The 20663-nt window shown below is 34.9% G+C and overlaps 1 protein-coding gene across 1 annotated transcript in view; it reads right to left on the reverse strand.

Annotated features, from left to right (window-relative positions):
- The window catches only part of LOC110467479 (neuronal acetylcholine receptor subunit alpha-10-like), a 65083-nt gene that overhangs the window by 33095 nt on the left and 11325 nt on the right, over positions 1 to 20663 (reverse strand). The window contains exons 2-4 of the mRNA XM_021524683.1: positions 9351 to 9441; positions 6704 to 6855; positions 671 to 715 (exon numbers count right to left, since the gene is read on the reverse strand). Of these exons, the coding sequence (XP_021380358.1) occupies positions 671 to 715; positions 6704 to 6855; positions 9351 to 9423 (270 nt within the window). The 5' untranslated portion in view covers positions 9424 to 9441. The remainder of the gene's footprint in view (positions 1 to 670; positions 716 to 6703; positions 6856 to 9350; positions 9442 to 20663) is intronic.

A 20663-nucleotide genomic window follows, 5' to 3' on the forward strand; every position in this document is an offset into this window, starting at 1 on the left:
GATACACAGTTACGTTGTATAACATAGTTTTACTTTGTGTGATACACAGTTACGTTGTATAAGATAGTTGTCCTCTGTGTGATACACAGTTACGTTGTATAACATAGTTTTACTTTGTATGATACACAGTTACGTTGTATAAGATAGTTGTATTTTGTTTGATACACAGTTACGTTGTATAACATAGTTTTACTTTGTGTGATACACAGTTACGTTGTATAAGATATTTGTACTTTGTGTGATACACAGTGACGTTGTAGAAGATGTTTTTACTTTGTGTGATACACAGTTACGTTGTATAAGATAGTTTTACTTTGTGAGATACACAGTTACATTGTATAAGATAGATGTACTTTGTTTGATACACAGTTACGTTGTATAAGATAGTTGTACTTTGAGAGGTTCACAGTTATTTAGTAATAGAAGATATTTGTGCGTTTTGAGATACACAGTTTTTTGGTCCAAAAATATATTTATACTTTGTGATATGCACAGTTCACTGGTCTAAGAGATACTACTTGTGCTTTGTTAGATACACAGTTACCTAGTATGATAAGATATTTGTGCTGTATGAGATACAGTTATTTGGTATAAGAAGATATAAATATGTGTGAGACATAAACTCACCAAGGTAATTAAAGCATAAACGTTTTGTGAGACGGAGACTTACCTGGTCTATGAAAACATTCGTAGTTAGCACCTGGTGTCGCTCATCCTGTAAATAGCAAGAAAAATATACGAAATATACAGCATGAAATCACTTTCAGATGTTTTTGATAGGATGTAGAAATGAAACTGAAAATAGTTCAATAAGTCTATTTTATAATATATTTTTCAATGAAATAAAATGTTCTTTTGCCATACGTTTGAAATGTTCAACGGTTTGAACAGCGCATACTACATGCATATAAATGTAGGAAATTGTTCCATGATTAAAACCGAGAAAAAAAACATTATCGAAAAATGTAATACCATAAATCATATTCGTAGCCAATAAATACGTTTTGGTCGACCGTTTAGGAAATGAACGTTATCGAGTCCGGTTCTTGTATTACTACTTATAAGCTTTGACGTACATTACCCTTTATGAATGCAACATAAATTAGAAGCGTTATACAGCGACGATGTCATTAACATGTAAACAGTGTAATTTGTTTCAAACATACGTAACGTTCTCCGCTGTATATTGATATAATCTTGTGTTTTCTTTTATATGTGTATGGATGTAGAGTGGTTCATAATTGCTCAACTGATCACTTGTTGGTTAATTGGACAGACTGACAAGTTCTACATCAATGAGCCAACGAACCGTCGGTCACACTAACGAACAATTTGTATTGGTAACGTAGGCTACCGAATTATTGACGCTCTACAGTACAAATACTTGTACTTTCTGTATTTAGATGTTTTTATTTATATATATATGTCTTTTCACTGTAAGTATTTGTTCCTCCAATATTATAAGCAGTTGTACTTGTCTATAAACAAAAGGGATATATGCAAGTGATCCCGCGTGTATTTTACGCATCGGACAAAGAGAGCACAATTTTCCTAATCGATACAGTCATATCTCAACTTTCGGTTCACGACCATGCTTTGGCCTTCGGCTGTAATCTCGAATCTCCTATACTCAATACCATTCATTGGTGTTGTAATTCAAACAGAAACGTCATGTAACTATTACAAACCTTTATAGCAAGTGGTGTAGAACAAATATTAGCCGCAGCATCAACAGTGAAATAGTAATTTCAAATGCAGTGCGAAACAACAATAACGGAAACCGAGGAGGCACGAAAACACAGGAACATACGGCATGATTCCTCAGAAAAGATCGTAGACGAAACTTCCTACGCCAATTGTGGAACCCGTCATTATGGCGTCTGTCAAATCTTTTACACGGTAAACAATTTTGAAAAATCGGTGTCGTCTTTATTTTGGCTGAAATGTGATTTCGTGCATTGTCACATAGGTCGATGTCGGGCTTTGTTGTCTGTTGACGTGACACAATGGACAAAGTTTTACTGGAGAAACAGTCTGTAAAGTAAATGGGTAAAGATTTCGTAGAGATGGAAAAGGCACGTCAAACAGTCATATACCCATTGTATATTGTGTACTGTTTGTTGGTTGTTCTTATAATCTTATCCAATGATTCGATATTATTGTTGTTGTGAAATGTCATTCCTATTGTTTACTGTACCACTGTTATTGATCGTTCGGGCCTTGTATAATGTGAAATCATATACTGTAAACGACCTAATTTTAGTGCAATATTGAATTTCGATAGATTAGCGCATAGATGGTTCAGCGCACCCCAAAAAGTATGCAATAGAGAGCAACGTGCAACAGCTTCAATAAGCGCATATTCATAATTAAGCGCAATGATTAAAGCGCGAAAAGCCCTCAAGTAAGATTTTACATGTAGAATTACGAAACAAGAAATATGAATATTGAATATACAATAACAGTAGAAAGATATACAGCCCAACAGCAAGGTGTACATTTAAAATAGGAATGACACATTTTACCATGAAAATAACGGAACATATGATAAGCATGTCAGACATTCAAAAACGAAATATAGAAAACAATAGCAAATTTTACAAAATGAAAAACAAAACATTCTAAAAAAAAAGAAGCATGCAATAGTGCTGTATTACAATATTAATAATATATTAATACAACTTAATAGGTAATGTTTGGACAGCACCCTAGAACAGCACAGATGACTTATTTGGGGAGAATTTTGAAAATGTTGTTATATAAGATTTATTTTACGTGTCCTATTCTCCATAATTACAGAATTAATGTACGTTCATAGAGAAAAAACTAGCTTACAATTTGATTGGTTTTAAAATTAATAAAGAAATGAAACCTCGTTGGTTCAATTAATGGAAAATCAAACGAATAACTTTTGCATTAACAGCTGTGTAATGGATACAACAGTAAAAGGTAACAGTGGTTTATCAACCATTCCATTCCAACATTCCGATATTGTGTGAAACATTTTATTTTTTTTTATTATTGCAGAAAAAAATAAAATCCTTTTACCCAAAATCAAAAACAAAAAAAAGTAAAACCTGTTTACGAGAACGGAAAAATAAAAAATAAAATATCCAAAAGCCTTTTAATAGAAGTGCTTGCGTTAGCAGGTTAGCTTTATTTTCAGATGTTTTGTTATTCAAAAAATGTATTTATATCCAGGAAACTGAATGAAAACGATATATTGAAAGCAGTAGGGGAAAGATTTTCATTGGTGAAGAATCACGGTCGTAATTTATGGCGCTTCACGGAGAATATGTAAGGGGACTGCAACATCTTGAATTCTTCAAACTGATTTCTAGTGTCTGCAGTTGTGCTCTGCGGACTGATAGTACGCCGTTGTTCTTTTAGATGTAACAGACTCCAGAAATCGATGGCGATCCTGCCAAAAACATTTACTGAACCTTTCTCCGAGCCTTAGCTATGGAATATCAAATTCGATTTTTTAAGGCTAAAGTTCAACTGCATTGTGCATTTGATTACTTAGTTGTTATGCAACTAAGACCGTTGCTAACCCAATCAACTATTTAATGTTCAACGACGTAGAGAAAATATTCATTCATGAATAATCAAATAAGACTTCAACGGCTGTGGTTATAGTTGTATACCAATTTATTATCTGTATACGACTCGTCCCAACAAAGTCTAACACGCCAAATCGATCTGCTTTTCTAGTTTCTAGAGGTGGCAAGTCTGAATTGGTAGAAAAGGAATGCTGCCTTGCAAATCAACTTGTCCTCGAGCCCTTAGTTTACACAAATGTTAATCATAGCCGGCAGATGAGATTCACCAATAACATATACGTGGGTCAAGGATATAATTAGGATTTTCTATAGGCGATGATGATAAACTGGAGTCATGCTACATGTCTGATCGGTGAATGTGTGGGCCAAGGCCTCCATTTTATTTCACACTGATGATATTGTTCATTGATGACATCATGATCTAGTTGACGTAATATCCATTTGTGAGTATAACGTATAAAAAACTTAGATAATACTTTGAAAAAAAGATAGTTTTATTTTCAGTTATTAGACGTAAAAAGCATGAAATAGACCTGGCGGCTAAATTTTGAAAATTAAAATTTTCAGAAAATTGAAAATAGTTTATTATTTATGTTATCGCATATATTTATCATATATCTATTTTTGAGGTATGGCGAAGTGGTATACTGAAGGGGTGAGATTAGAGGCTTAGTCATGCGATAGATGGGGGACTGTTAGAGGTGTTCCGAACAGGTATGATAAAAGGATACGATAACATGTCTATGCGATAAATTGGTTCTAATAAAAATATTCCGAAATAGTATAATAAACGGATACGATAAATGTATTAGTCAAGTGATAAAGGGATCTTAAAGAGGTACTCCGAAGGGTCGAATTAAAGAGGAATGATAAAGGTTTAAGCAATACGATATGAAGATTATGCGATATAGAGCAGCGCTGGCGAAGCTGATACAGTCTCACAAATATTTCAAGTATCAAATATACAAAAACAGCTTGCATTCCAATAATTGTACTCAAAGAAATTCTTCTCATAAAAAAGCTTTTTAATATCGCACTATGTAGGCGTTATATAGATACATGTACACATACAGCGAATCGCTCTGCTAAGACATGGAATAACTGTTTGAAATAAATCTAGATTTTCGAAAGATTTATTATCAACCACATCAATTCTTTTCACTACGCAATGACAAACAAACATCCTCTTAAATCTGTTTTATGTATATTCTGCAGATTTAATCATCATTTTGATGATCGTACAGAAAGTAATTCGCAAGTGTTGTTTACTGTCGTCTGCCTGATCAACGTCAGTGAGATGCTTACTTTTCATAAAAAAGATCAGAATGCTTTTAGAAAGGCCCATTACAAATGTAACAGGAAAATGTCTTAACCGGTAAAAACATTATGTTTGAGCGTAACGCTACACATTGGGCTGGCTAACACGATGACCTGTGCATTCAGAACGAAAATAGTTGAAAAGGCAGATATGCAGTGTTTTCACCTCTCGATGCCAATAAGATCCACAACTAACGCATGGCCGTCAATATATATATATGTATATATATATAAAATATGTATCTTTTTCAATAAAGCAAATTAAATGACGCATTGTCTTTAAGATTTAGAAAAGACGTTTACACTTTTTCTAAACCTGATGACAAAGTCAAGTTATCTTCAGCAAGTTGACTAAGGCAGATCAATCCTTCATCACTTAGACATAGTCTATCGCTAACAAACATAACTATCGTATATAAGATCGAAAGACTTTCCAAGACCAGGATGTTGAAACCGACACATACGACAAGGGGAATAATGAGCTGATTGGTCGAGACAAGTATAGAAAATATAATAGTAATCTCAGTAGAAACGAAAAAATACACATCAGTGGTTATTACAACGTCTATCCGAAGTCAGTGTCATTCTTCAAGTTGAAAGTAGCTGTTCCCAGGGAGACAGGCAGGACACAAGATATCCGTCCTTTTGACATTTCATTAACAAAGAGGTTTTCCCGTGACTGGTTTACCGTGAAGATCAATAGTATAGCGTCTCTATGTCAGCTCTAAACATATATACATGTCAATATGTCGTCTTTAAAAAAGGCCAGTTGTATGACAATCTACTTTCGGTTTGTCAAAACCAATTATACAGTCTATTGCTGATTATATTTCCGTAAGATATTGTTGTTTTTCGCCATGAAATGGAGTGGAAGCATCGAGTCTATGTCATTGTTACTATAAATATATTATTTTTCTCATAGCTCTGCCGTCCTCTTTTTCACTCAGATTACAGTGAAACGTCAAAGAAATATTTAGCATTTAAATGCTTTAATTGAATTTGTGCTTCCTGCTTCTACATTCAAGGCCATTGTTTCTGTACAGTGAATAGAAAGAGTCTGTCGTTACCTTTTGGTCCTCATTTTAAGTCGGACTTTCAGGCAATTGTTCAGTACTATGCATAATACCGACGACGCTTTTGCGCCAAGGTCACTGTTACTATCAATATAATTTAATTATGTAATCATCACTTTATGCCTGATTAAAGCAAATGTTGTGTGCGAAGGGCAGTTTTCGTATAGAAATAACTTCCAATATATATAACATCAAACCGATTTATACTTGATAGTAAACTTTAACGATATCACGGTTGGGACATTTCGGACAAATGTATAAACGTTGCACAAAGGACCAACTCATCGTGAATGACAAAGAGTCTCAAAAAGGAGAAATGTACCACACGTAGCCATTTTAACACTATTTATTGATATACTTAACATCAAACAATCATACATCCAATTAACACCCACCTACAGAAACCTATTACGGTTTATTAGAGTAACCATAGGAAATAACTCATTCAAAATATTGAAATATTGCAAAACATTTGTGTTTTGCTTGAGAACATTACCTGTACAACGCTTCTTTTGGTTAAATGTGTTCCTTAAGCATTTTCTCATTGGAAAACAATACTGCAATTAAGGAAGATTGCCGGAGCTTTAGAATCTTCGTAAATTCCGTCAATGTTTTCCAATGTAATAAAGTAAGTTAAGGAATATCCCCAAGTTTAAAAAAACCGGTCGTGGAATCGGAGCCTTAGTTTCATCATTTTTTTTTGTCGTATGTGATGTCTATACATGCGGAGTGACAACTTTAATAACTTACAAGGTCCACGATCTGATTGAGCTTGAGGCCAAACTTGACCATTAATATAGTAGATGCGTTGATGACCGGTCGGACGGACTTTTCGTATCCCATCATGAGGGACTGGTACAGGCGTTGTTCGTCGGGGATCCGCGGAGTCGTCGTGCACCAACCTATAACGAGAGGGACGCCAATAAGTATATCTATATTTACCAAAAGAGGTCGGAATTTAGCAAACATTCTTTGACCTCTTTTTTATTCCTTATTGTTTTATTGTTGAAGTCTGACGTCCAACATTTATAGCATCAAAAGAAAACAAAGATGCTTTATCGAATTTGTCCAAAGAATTATGCTATACAAATTTGCGTGTTCTTTTTTTACCTATGTTTCAAACTGCTTTTTTTCTTTTTTTCTTCTTTAGATCTGAGAGCAAACAGGTAAACTATTCTGAAAATAACATATTTACTGGGTTTAGTTAATAACAATTATTACTAGAAATAGGCAGTAAAAAGTACATTTATAAAACGTAAGTTTCTCGACAAAGAAAGCCAAACAAAGCAGACGATTAACAGAACCATATGACCATTTATGGTTTTATGTCTTCAATATATTTTTAAAACAATGAGTTTCCATTTATAAGATTTGATATAAATCTAGATTTTGTCATAATGAGACCCTTCCATGCTAAAAAGAACAGATTAACAATGCTTTTATAAGTCTTGAATTATCAAAATTTTCGAAACTCTCTCTTAATATTTTCTTTGACCATCGTCAAGAATTCAACGGCGCTATTTTTATTAGATATGTATAATATTTAATAAGATCCCAATATTTCAATTTCCGAAGGACATTAATTTTCTTCATTAGAGAACAATAATCGCATTAAAATGGTTCCCCCACTTTCTGCTTGAATTAAAATCTACTCCCAGATGCTTATGGTTGTCTGTTAGACTAAAATCGTTTCCCATCCAATTCCTACTCTTAATCTTCCGCCATGTCGATAGGCCATTCGTTCAAAGACTCAAGATTCTTATTTAAAAAATATTCAAATGTCATCTGCAAAAAGCCGAGCATCTAATTCAAAAACATCGACAGTATCATTAATGTATTAAAAACCGAAGCAGCTCAAGAATGGAACCTTGAGGAATCCATCATTCATTCCAACCTATTTGGAAAAACGAACTATTTAAGAAAACTGTCTGTTGCCTATTTTTTTAACCATAGATATATTATTCATCAAAAACTCCGTAATATTTAACTTAAAAATTAAACCTTTATGCCAAACCCGACTTAAGGCTTTGGAAATGTCCCAGCATACCATACAAACATTGTTTTCTTTAGGAGCAATACAAATGTTTTGATAAAATATAATGAGCTAATTTACAGCTGAATAAGCATGCATACAGCCTGACTGGTACTTAAAAAACAAACATTTTTGTATAAAATAATGATAAAGGTGCTTAAGTATCACTCGTTCAAAAACGTTCCTATAGGAAGATAAAAATATAATTGACTTATAGTTAGAAGGAGAATGTCTGTCAACTTTTTTAAACAGTGGCATGATTTTTGCTATATTCCAAGTTGTTGGAAATGTGGAATACTAACGGTTTGCGTGTATTTCTTAACATGTGATGGCTGATTCCATCCCTCGCCCAAAGCCTTGCTGAGCTTCAATATATGTAGAACGTCTGGAGTTTAATTACTATTTACTCTAATAGAACTAAAAGTTTTGTCAGTTTTTGGTTCAACAATAGGAACCATCATCTACTATCATCTACTTGTGTTATATTACAAAAACAATAATTTAATATGTTAGCTTTCTCTTCGTCGTTGGTGAGAACATTTTGGTAGAAACAGGACCTACAAGAGTAGGTATAGATTGTGAATTACCCGTTGATTTCATTAACCGTTTAGAGTAAGATGTTTTATCATAGGACGATACTCTTCAATAATGCAGTGAAATTTTTCTTATCAAATATCATACTAGCATGCTTTTTCTTCATGTTGTAAACTTTATTATGCAGAGATCAAAATTTATTATATAAACTTAATTTATTTTATAACAATGATGAAACTAGTTTTAACAACTTATACTACATCATGTAATCACTTCTGTTGGGCCCGGATGTTATCGCGCGGGAGGTCTTACTATGGGAGGGAGGAAACCGGAGTACCCGGAGAAAACCCACGAAACTTTGTTCAACTCGCAATTTGAGCAATCTATAACGAATTCTCAAATGTTTTCTTAATTCAGGGGCCTTCCAAGAATTGTCATTTTGGTATTATAGTGACCAATTTAGATGGAATACATGAATTTGCATATCTAAGAAAAAAAAATCAGTAAAACGTACACATGAAAAATCAACCGAGTCACAATTTAGGAAAAGTTCGTTCCAATTAAAATAATAATTAAAAAAATGAGATTATTAAACATTTGAAAGTCTTATCCGGAATTTGCAGATTTCTCTCAATTTTTACAAAACTTCTTAATAACGCCAACATTTCTTTTGACAAATGTGGCAGTATAACAAGGTTTAATTGTATTTTACACGATAACGGGACTATCGTCACATTTTAGACTGAGAAATTGCATATGGGAAAGTTGATACAAAAATCCGTTCAGTTTAGAAAAGTTTGTTTTTCTAGCTACAGGTCTAAATGGCGTTACCTTGTGATGTGATCCATAGCAACGTCACTGACGTCTCTATGACGCGCTCCCAAAATTTCCCGGCATGCTCCATCACGGAAGTGACTTCAATCTGCAATGACAAGAAACCTCATTCTTTTACCCGGTACATGTAGCAAACATTATTAGCCGTACGGTAGTATATACGTGTAACCTAGGGTACATGCTTTAGTGAACTTCAAATGAATTATTATAAAATTTCCAAAGAAATCTTCAGAACCTCCCTTACTGCAAACGGACCATAAGTACACGTACTGAAGATACGCATTCAAAAAGAAAACAAAAGTTTTCAAAATATAAACAACAAATGCTTCATGGTTGGCAATTGCAAGGAAAATTATTATTGGATTACCCTTCACATCAATTACAATTTCGATATCAATATGAGAAGGGACAAGACATTTATAAAACTATATCATTTCCAATTCACCGTTATGAGAGGATTCAAAAGAAAGCAACACTTTAATTTGTATTCCTGATGTATCGACAATGTTAGGGCTCCTTTGTGTGCGAGAATTACGCTCCAAGTCTTATTTATAAAGCTCCCCATCAAATACGTTTTGATCTAAACATATTTCATTGCATTAAAATAGCAACGGGTATAATGCAAATGAAACTATTTCAGCACCTCTTCATAGTATTGATAATGGACATGAATGCCAACTCAAATCAGTTCTGTGCCTGCACTTGCCATTTGAAAATATTTAAATTTCATAGAAAACATCATTTATTTATTAAAATTGAGTATGCATCGTTCATACGTGCTCAACAAATAGACAGCATCGTTAGGCGGGGTCAGGCGTGATATTCAATATCAAAAATATGATGCCAGCAATTATAATGAATGCTCCCTGTGTTTGGTCAGATTTACAAGTATGTATATATACCATGTTTCAGTCATGCTATTATCACACTTATATGTAATGTCTTCTAAACGGCATTAATAGGTTTGTCATTTTACGGATAATCTCTCTTCCAATTGTGACCTCTAGTTTTAAATTTCAGTTCCCCTAGCTATTACAAAATACAAAAATTACATATTTTACAAAACCCAAGTGAAAAGACCCTTTATGTATATTATTGTTGATAAAGATATATGCATTGCAATGTTTCGATAAAGTTACTGACTATCAAAAACATCTACTTTCAAGAGAGGACAAAATGCAGGCTACTATGCATACACCGATGGACATAGCATGCCAATAAGACTCCCCAGTATGATAAGGAGCGATAAACAAGCATTGTTTAGAGACAGACTCCGGGGCAACATGGCATGAGCTCTGCTGGTCTGGTCGTTTAAATAGGTTGCGTATAGGTAGCTCGTCGTGTCATTGTAGAACATTTTGTTATAAAGAACTCCAGACATAAGTAGACCTATCTATCATAGGTCTACAGAATGTCGGTTACTTGCACAAGAATGGAAAGACTATACATGTATATGATGTTTGTTTCTTCAACAGCACTCTCCGCTTGACACACACATTTTGAAGTGAGAAACTCATTTACTTACTGTAGCGACGAAAGCAAATCTTCAAAATTCAAGAGTATCGCAGTCGCTACACAAATCTTATCTTCACCCTTGGAATATGTCATGACAAAATGGACGGCACGTAGGTAGCTATTCGAGTGTGTCTCAAGCACAAGAGTAATTGACCAGTCATAAGCTGATACCTATCATTTGAAAATTACAGAAAAGCGACGCCCGACTTGAAAGCCGGTCAATTTCACCGTTACGCTGCTGTGCGATTCTATTCACACTCGATTCTATTCAAGTTGTATCATTCGCAAGGTGTCGCGTCAAAAGTCTTCAATTTTTTCATGACGTAATTTAAGAAGTTATAGAATACATGTGTGTATCGAGAATGGGACATTTGGATTTGAAAGATAATGAAAACAGAAAAGACATTCTCTATTTTAGCTAAACAAGTAGCATTGTCAAATAGACAGATGCTTGGTGCGTTCATAGTATTTGCTTAATTAACAAAAGACACACAATGAATAATTGATAGCAGATTTCTATACATACCAAACAGATTTATTGTGCAATTATAATATATCTGTTTTAAAACATTCGCACATACAAGTACATATTGAAACAATACATATAGGTTTGCATATGGAATACATAAAAATAACATGCATTTAAAAATTGCCAGAAGTTACTCTTTGAAGAATGTTCAGAAACTGTATAAAAATGATTTTTTATAAATAATCTTATCTATCGAGTTATGCATACATGTATATTCATAACTGTTTTTCCCCACTGAAACATTAATCATAATTATGTGTATTTTTATCTTATTACGCTACACAAAATGTACATGTACCCTGTCAAATTATTATCATAATAACCACATGCAATTAAATATAACGTGTATACATACGAGAATATTTTCCGTTAGACGTCATCCTGTGTTGATACAGGTATGTCTACATTTGTATGACGTTGTCATGAAATTGCAAATCTTGCTTTGCATTAGACTTTGACCACGTTTCTCTTTATTATATCAATTGCTGCCCTTTTTTAAAGTATTGTCACAAATTACATAACAGAAAATTGTCGACAGAAACGACACCGCAAAACTTTTAAGATTAAAAAAGCTAAAAATATTCACCACTGCAGTTAGTATAGATTACATGGATGTGTTAATAGCATATTTGATAATTTGCATTATGTTTTTATTGCTATCATTGTTATTTATTAAGTGATTTATTTGTTTTTATCTTATATTTTGTTTTTGTTATTGTGTATGTAGTCAGCAGAAAACAAACGCGACGTTATCGAGATCGCCCGTCCCGACCATGTTTAATATAAATTGCCAGTGTCAAGATCACTTTTCAATCACTTCAGTTAAGAAAGAAGAATTAATGCATATTGTCTCGCTTGTGTAACCGACAGATAGGCAGACATTGCATTATAAATTGATATCAAATTCACAAATGTCTGACTTCTTCTACAACCACATCATTTACTGGACATCTACAGACAGTATTTATTGCTTTCCTGAAATTAATGGCTGCGAGGAGCACCAGCCAAAATTCGACAAAGATCAGGGCTACCGTAATTTGATCATGTATTGTAGTTCCATAGCTATCCCCAGCTAGTACGTATATGGACATGCTATGATAGGGTTATGCATTACTTCACCGATTGGTCACAGACAGAATGATCTGATAAACACAATACAATGATATTCTTATTTTTTCTAATATAGCTAAAAGCAGAACAGCCTAGAAGCGTTTCGTAAATTGAAACCTGAATTTTGAGAGAAAGATTTATACATCTATTAAATTGTTGTCTCTCTGAAGTCAACACGCACTGGTTTGTACTATCTCTGTGTGATCTTTCGACCCGTTCTGGTCTCCTTGAATTTATATTGAGGGGGAAAAGGGAGTCTTTATTTAATATCAGGGAAATATCACGCCAATTTTATCGAGATATTGAAAAACCGTTCTCGTGAAGTCGGAAATATCTTACTCAAATAAATGCTACAGTGACCCTCCAGGATTTTAAACCGTCCCGATAAATAACTAATTAAACCTGTTTGGATTTCCAACTGTTTGGCCGTAGCATCACCGATGAGCTTTAAGTCCTGGATGGACAGAACAGCAATAATATCAATAAGCAAATTTCATATGTCATTCACCAAGGGGTGTTTTACAATCATCTTTCGAGATAAAAGCTGGTGGAATCTGCCGGTGGATTTCGTTAATTTGTTAGCCACAATAATCTCTTGAGTAACACTATCCATCATACACGCGCTTTGCTCATTGTTTAATTTGAAATTAACAGTTCTCATTAAAAATCCTAAAATAAAAGGATTTTACGCGCCTCCCATATGTTTCAACAGCAGTTTAAACCAATTAAGATTTCCAACCATTTTAGCCCCAAACATCACTGACGATTCCATGAAGGATGACATAGCTTTATGAAGCGGTGTAAATCGTTTTTGGCAACTGTACAATATGTATCTAGTACCAAGTCTTTTAAGGCGCATTGACCTATTTGTGATGTTGTTAATATTTCAGTCGGCTCACCACAAGAAGATAATTCATAACATTATTTTGATTTAACACAACTCTAACGCCTAATACTGTACCACAGGGACTTGAGAATTTGTTATTGCTATATTTAGACCTAAACTATAGATGTTCAGATTGATTGTACAAGTTTTAGGGGTTAAGATCAACGTTCGGTAAAACTGCCTTAATTTATACCCCTTAAACTTGAAAAAAATTACTCTGAACACCCTAGTTTAGACCAGAACATAGCAATAACAAATTCTCAAGTCCCTAAGCCTGCCCTATACTACCTAAATGCAGTCGAATTATGATCATCAATACATCAGCCTATTTTGCGACACTCGGTTTTTATCTGATATTTTTCCTTTAGTTTGATTAAAGACGATAGTCATTAACTTCCTGACTTCATAAAATTTCCTTTGTCAGACCTTTCCAAGGAGGGTAAGGGGTGAGGTATAGCGGTGATCAAAGCATCTATCCAGTTCGGCAATTTGATCCAAAACAAAACACACAGACTGATGTTTACCAGCATGTCCCTTTTCCAGTGCCAATTTTAACATGTCAGAACCTGATGTTTGAAATGAGCCTTTCATGGAATATTATACAAATCATCGCTAGTGAATTCACAAACACATGTCAAATTCTTCAATAGCTGAGTGAGTTTTTAAAAATTTCATTTTCTTTTCGAATTAAAATTGCATATTTTTCGACATAGAATGTAGCAGATGCTATTTAAGATATGAAATGTAAAACTGTAATATTTTGCAACATGCAATATTGTAGTTTTGCATGTTGTAGATTTGGTACAATGCGCACTAATAGGAGGGGAGAAAGCACCGTTTTAAAAATATTATACAATTATAGCATGGTGATGAGGTCGATACATGTTTTTATCAACCTAGGTTGATAAAACCATGTATCGACCGAAATCACCATGATACAATAGTTTTATTATTTTAATTGATTTTTTCAAAATTGAACAAAAAAAAATTATAGCAGGTTAATAACACTTGTTCTACCAACCTTTTTGAACACCTGCAAACCACTCAGGTTTATGACTACTTTTACAGGTGGCCACATGATGTTGTTTCAGCCAATCAGAGTCAGCTCAAAATCAATTAAAATAATAGTATTTGTTAATGCACAAAGCCAAACAAAATAAATCAAGCTGCTAGTGGAGCGAGCCCCTGGGATACATAAAAAAATATTTCCTCTATTGGTATATTTTGTTTCTGGGATAAGGGCAGTGCTTTACACAAGAATATTGTATCGCATTGCAAATCAAAAATGAAACATTAATTTTGCTGTATCTCAATATTTTCAAATGGTTTTATTTGTGTAACAGTTTTACCGTTGCAAATTGCTACCAACACACAGTTTAATAATATATTGACACATGTGTGGATATCACGTTCGTCACACAAATGCTCAATGCTCAAGAAGAGAGGGAAGGGAAGGTTACATTTTGAAAGGCATACCACACACGAGCTGCATTTTAATGGTTTCTCGTCGCATTGAACTACGATGTCACGCATGTAGCCTGTTTTCACTGCAGAAAGATTGATTAAATGACTAGCTACATTTTAGAATCTTTGCAAAGACGTCATGTAAATACCACCCTTTTATTTGTTCAATTATGTGCACATTGCTTGTTAAATGTATGAACGTGATTGCAAGCCTTTGTTGTTTGTTTTCACAATTTAACCATTACTATTATCCATATGTTGTAAAGCGCCTTAGAGTAATTTTACAAATTATATAGGGCGCTATATAAATGCTGTATATTATTATTATTATTACTACTGTAAGTCACTTTTCTGTACATATGCCATGTATTGTGTTGGCTATGAATTGCCACATGTTTTCTTTTGGAAAGTACGAAAACTGTGTTTATGAACAAATATTCCCTTTTTTCTTTCCTTCTCACTCCCTGAGCGTTCGAAGTGTATTGACAGCACGTAGGAGATACAAACATACATTTTATTGATTGGTTCCTTTATCTTCCCCGTATTCCATGAAAAATAATCTCCATTAATTTAGTAAACAACATTTCATGATTCACATGTGAGTTTCGCTAGAAGCTTTGACCAAATTGAACTTTTATAAAATATCGTCTCGTTATTGTCAGCATTTATAATCCAACTTAATACCCAATAAACATAGAATTGGTCTGTTTCGTATTAATGGTCGTGGATACCATGTTAGAGATCAAAGCCAAATTACAGGATTTTCGAGATGTACCGGAAAAAATGTCGACAGGTATCTATCTGTGAAATTTCGATTTCTCTGAAGATGTTTCTACTCAATATTACTACCCTATAATATTTTACTGGTTCCATTATTAAATTTAACAGCTTTTGGTACATATGAATGGAATCCCTCCTGTGTATGATTGTGATTAAATTGCATGTATGACTCGATTTGCAGACTTATATATACTGTAAAAATGGATTTTTTCGCATTTGGAAATATTCGCGTTAAGCCTCTTTCAACAGATTGTGGTGTGGATATTTTCGTGTTGGCAATGGTTTAGAAGTATATGTATCCTGTATATCTATAATCAATATTACCTATCACAGGTTATACATTTTCGCGTGTGGATATTTTTCGCGCTTATTTACTCAACACAAATATGTGTACAAATCGAAAATTTCCCGTTTTACAGTAGGTCTCGTGGCGGCAAGTGTTTATCGAGTTCCTCCTGAAACCAAACTCGAAGGTAAGTTGTACTTGTATTTTCAGCACATTGTTTTTTGTGTATAGAGTTTAACGTCTTTCAACAATTAAGTTTATACGAAGACGGATACTTTTACAGAAAAAAACACAACCGAAAAAAGGAAGAGTACGTATTAAAGAAAAGAAAAGATTTAAAGATTTCAACGGGAGCAGTATATCAGTTTTGGTTTCTTCTGTGTCTTGTAAACAGACGAGACGATACAAAAGAAAATCACCAACTCTACATGGAACTCCACCTTAGTCGCCTCTTCCTATTCCTTCCGCAAACATGCATTGCTGGTGTTTGGGGCAAATGTCAATGGTTGTATATACATTTTGTTACATGCGAGGATGGACTATGAAACCGAACAACGTTGCTTTTGTCTCTATTGATGGACAGTTCCCTTTTTTTGCGCCACGAATCTGATACAGAGTGTAATTTAGCGAACCACCACTGACACAGCCTGTCTGTGTATTTCTGGTTGTGGATCAATCACATCACGTGCGCGCGCTTTATAGATAGATCAGGACCACTGGGGTTTGTCGGTCCGCCATTCATCCGTCTCGTTATTAGACACCCAATTTATATTCAATGTATTAAATTACAACAGAATGAGACCTTACATTTATCACGGGGCCTTAACATTGATGGTTCGGGACAAAATTCAACGGCACGTGCAATACATCAATCCCGCACTTAATATTAATCCTGCACTTAATGGAATCGTCCGTTCGGAAATATACATAGATACGGACTGGCTTTATCGCGGATTGCTAAGCAATCAATTGAATTCGAGGCGGGCCTAGTCGCCACAAATCATTACAGGAGATATTTGCCGGTGCTCTTTGTAAAAGCTACGTTTAAAAACACTCAGATAATGGAGTGAAGATTCTTGCGTTAAGAAGATGATTACCATTGTACTCTAACAATTCAATATATACAAATGGACCCCGTTGTCACAATAGATAGTCGATACTGCCTCACTCAAACTCTTAGTGGAAGTCATTGTAGAACTCCAGATCTGTTCTATATTAACTTGCCAAAGATATGTTAGCTTTGCATCATGGTAATTGAAAAAACCCGAAGCATTGGTTTAAAACGTTTTTCCATGAGAGTGCTCATTAAAGAAAGATCTATGGTTTAATTGTAAGGACTTATCATGATTTGGAAAGTATAGTGTTAGCGGTATGAATTATAGAGTGATTGTTTGCTTACAATAATAATATCTGGATCATGCGTCGTGCACATGCTCTGATTATTCATCGAGTCATATAATTCAGGTTGCTACCGTTTCTGTACGCACTGCAGCCTCTGCAGCCGCCAGAGGTGCCATTCTTCTCACACCTTCTCTCTATTAGGCTGCATTAGTGATATCGACTTCACCACTGCGCTCAAATCAACGTAATTAAATAGCTCTTTTATAATCATTGTGTAATCCAATTAATTTCGCCTAAGGAATGACGATATCCCGGACATGAAACCGAGATTTTAATTAAGCTTTGTTTCTATCTTGGTGGTGGGAAAGCTTGTCCGTGATATCGTCTTACCCAAAACACGTAGTGTATTCACTTTGTACATGGATACGACTCAATACTGGCTTCGTACATTGGGGGGATTCAGTTCGCTCTCTGTATGAGGTTCAGTATATTCGTTCTGAACATGGGTGAGTATTAATAATCATTCTGCATGGATGAAGCTCAACACTCTATACATGGGTGAATTTCAATATTCATTCTGATCAATGATGAGTTTTTGTTCTCGCTCTGTTCAATTATGAGTTTTTGTTCTCACCCTGTTCAATTATGAGTTTTTGTTCTCACTCTGTTAGGTGATAAGTTTTTGTTCTCGCTCTGTTCAATGATGAGTTTTTGTTCTCGCTCTGTTCAATTATGAGTTTTTGTTCTCACCCTGTTCAATTATGAGTTTTTGTTCTCACTCTGTTAGGTGATGAGTTTTTGTTCTCGCTCTGTTCAATTATGAATTTTTGCTCTCGCTCTGTTCAATTATTAGTTTTTGTTCTCACCCTGGTCAATTATGAGTTTTTGTTCTCACCCTGTTCAATTATGAGTTTTTGTTCTCACTCTGTTAGGTGATGATTTTTTGTTCTCGCTCTGTTCAATTATGAGTTTTTGTACTCCCTCGTGTTCATTGGTTATGTTCATTACTCGCTCTGGCCTTTGGTAAGGTTCAATACTCGCTCTGGTCTTTGGTAAGGTTCATTACTCGCTCTGGCCTTTGGTAAGGTTCAATACTCGCTCTGGTCTTTGGTAAGGTTCAATATTCGCTCTGGCCTTTGGTAAGGTTCAATACTCGCTCTGGTCTTTGGTAAGGTTCAATACTCGCTCTGGTCTTTGGTAAGGTTCAATACTCGCTCTGGTCTTTGGTAAGGTTCAATACTCGCTCTGGTCTTTGGTAAGGTTCAATACTCGCTCTGGTCTTTGGTAAAGTTCAATACTCGCTCTGGCCTTTGGTGAAGTTTAATGCTCGCTCTTGTTCATTGGTGAGGGTCAGTACTCGTTATGTTCATTGATACGTGGTAGGTTCAGTACTCGTTCTATTTATGGATGAGGTTCAACTCTCGTTTTGTTCTTTAGTGACGTTCAATGCTTACACTGTTCATTGGTTAGGTTTAGTAGTTGTTCCGATCATTTGGTAAGGTTCCATAGCTATTCCGTTCATTGGTGATATTCTGTACTCGCTCTGTACATTGGTAAGGTTCAATACTCGCTCTGTACCTTGGTAAGATTCAATACTCGCTCTGTACCTTGGTAAGGTTCTTTACTCGATCTGTACATTGATAAGGTTCAATACTCGCTCTGCACATGTCCATTGGTAAGGTTTAATACTCGATCTGTACATTGGTTAGGTGCAATACTCGATCTGTAAATTAGTTAGGTGCAATACTCGCTCTGTACATTGGCGNACGCTCTGTACATTGATAAGGTTCAATGATAGATCTGTATATTGGTAAGGTTCTATACTCGATCTGTACATTGGTAAGGTTCAATACTCGCTCTGTTTATTGATAAGGTTCAAAACTCGCTCTGTACATTGGTAAGGTTCAATGCTCACTCTGTACATTGGTGAGGTTCAATACTCGATCTGAACATTGGTGAGGTTCAATACTCGATCTGTGCATAGAAAGGGTTCAATACTCGCTCTGTACATTGGTAAGGTTCAATACTCGATCTGTCCATTGGTAAGATTCATTACCTGCTCTGTACATTGGTTAAGTTCAATACTCGCTCTTTACATTGGTAAGATTCAATAATCGATCTGTACATTGGCGAGGTTCAATACTCGCTCTATACATTTGTTAGGTTCAATACTCGCTCAATACATTGGTAAGATTCAATACTCGATCTGTACATTGGTAAGGTTCAATACTCGATCTGTACATTGGTAAGGTTCAATAATCACTCTGTACATTGGTAAAGTTCAATACTCGCTTTGTACATTGGTAAGATTCAATAATCGATTTGTACATTGGTGAGGTTCAATACTCGCTCTATACATTTGTTGGGTTCAATACTCGCTCAGTACATTGGTTAGGTTCAATACTCGATCTGTACATTGGTTAGGTTTAATACTCGCTCTGTACATTAATATTGTTCAATACTCAATCTGTACATTGGTAAGGTTCAATACTCGATATGTATATTGGATATATTTTGTACTAGATCAGTACATAGATAAGGTTCACTACTCGCTCGGTACGTTGGTGAGGTTCAATAATCGACCTGTACATTGGTAAGGTTCAATATTCGCTCTGTATATTGATAAGGTTCAATACTCGATCTGTACATTGGTAAGGTTCAACACTCGGTCTGTACGTTGGTGAGGTTCAATACTCGCTCTGTATATTGGTAAGGTTCAATATTCGCTCTGTACATTGGTGAGGTTCAATACTCGCTCTATACATTGGTGAGGTTCAATACTCGGTCTGTACGTTGGTGAGGTTCAGTACATTGGTAAGGTTCAATAATCACTCTGTACATTGGTAAAGTTAAAAACTCGCTTTGTACATTGGTAAGATTCAATAATCGATTTGTACATTGGTGAGGTTCAATACTCGCTCTATACATTGGTGAGGTTCAATACTCGGTCTGTACGTTGGTGAGGTTCAGTACATTGGTAAGGTTCAATAATCACTCTGTACATTGGTAAAGTTAAAAACTCGCTTTGTACATTGGTAAGATTCAATAATCGATCTGTACATTGGCGAGGTTCAATTCTCGCTCTATACATTTGTTAGGTGCAATACTCGCTCAATACATTGGTAAGATTCAATACTCGATCTGTACATTGGTAAGGTTCAATACTCGATCTGTACATTGGTAAGGTTCAATAATCACTCTGTACATTGGTAAAGTTAAAAACTCGCTTTGTACATTGGTAAGATTCAATAATCGATTTGTACATTGGTGAGGTTCAATACTCGCTCTATACATTGGTGAGGTTCAATACTCGGTCTGTACGTTGGTGAGGTTCAGTACATTGGTAAGGTTCAATAATCACTCTGTACATTGGTAAAGTTAAAAACTCGCTTTGTACAT

This window comes from Mizuhopecten yessoensis, unplaced genomic scaffold (assembly GCF_002113885.1).
Source record: "Mizuhopecten yessoensis strain PY_sf001 unplaced genomic scaffold, ASM211388v2 scaffold11173, whole genome shotgun sequence".
Lineage (NCBI taxonomy): Eukaryota > Metazoa > Mollusca > Bivalvia > Pectinida > Pectinidae > Mizuhopecten > Mizuhopecten yessoensis.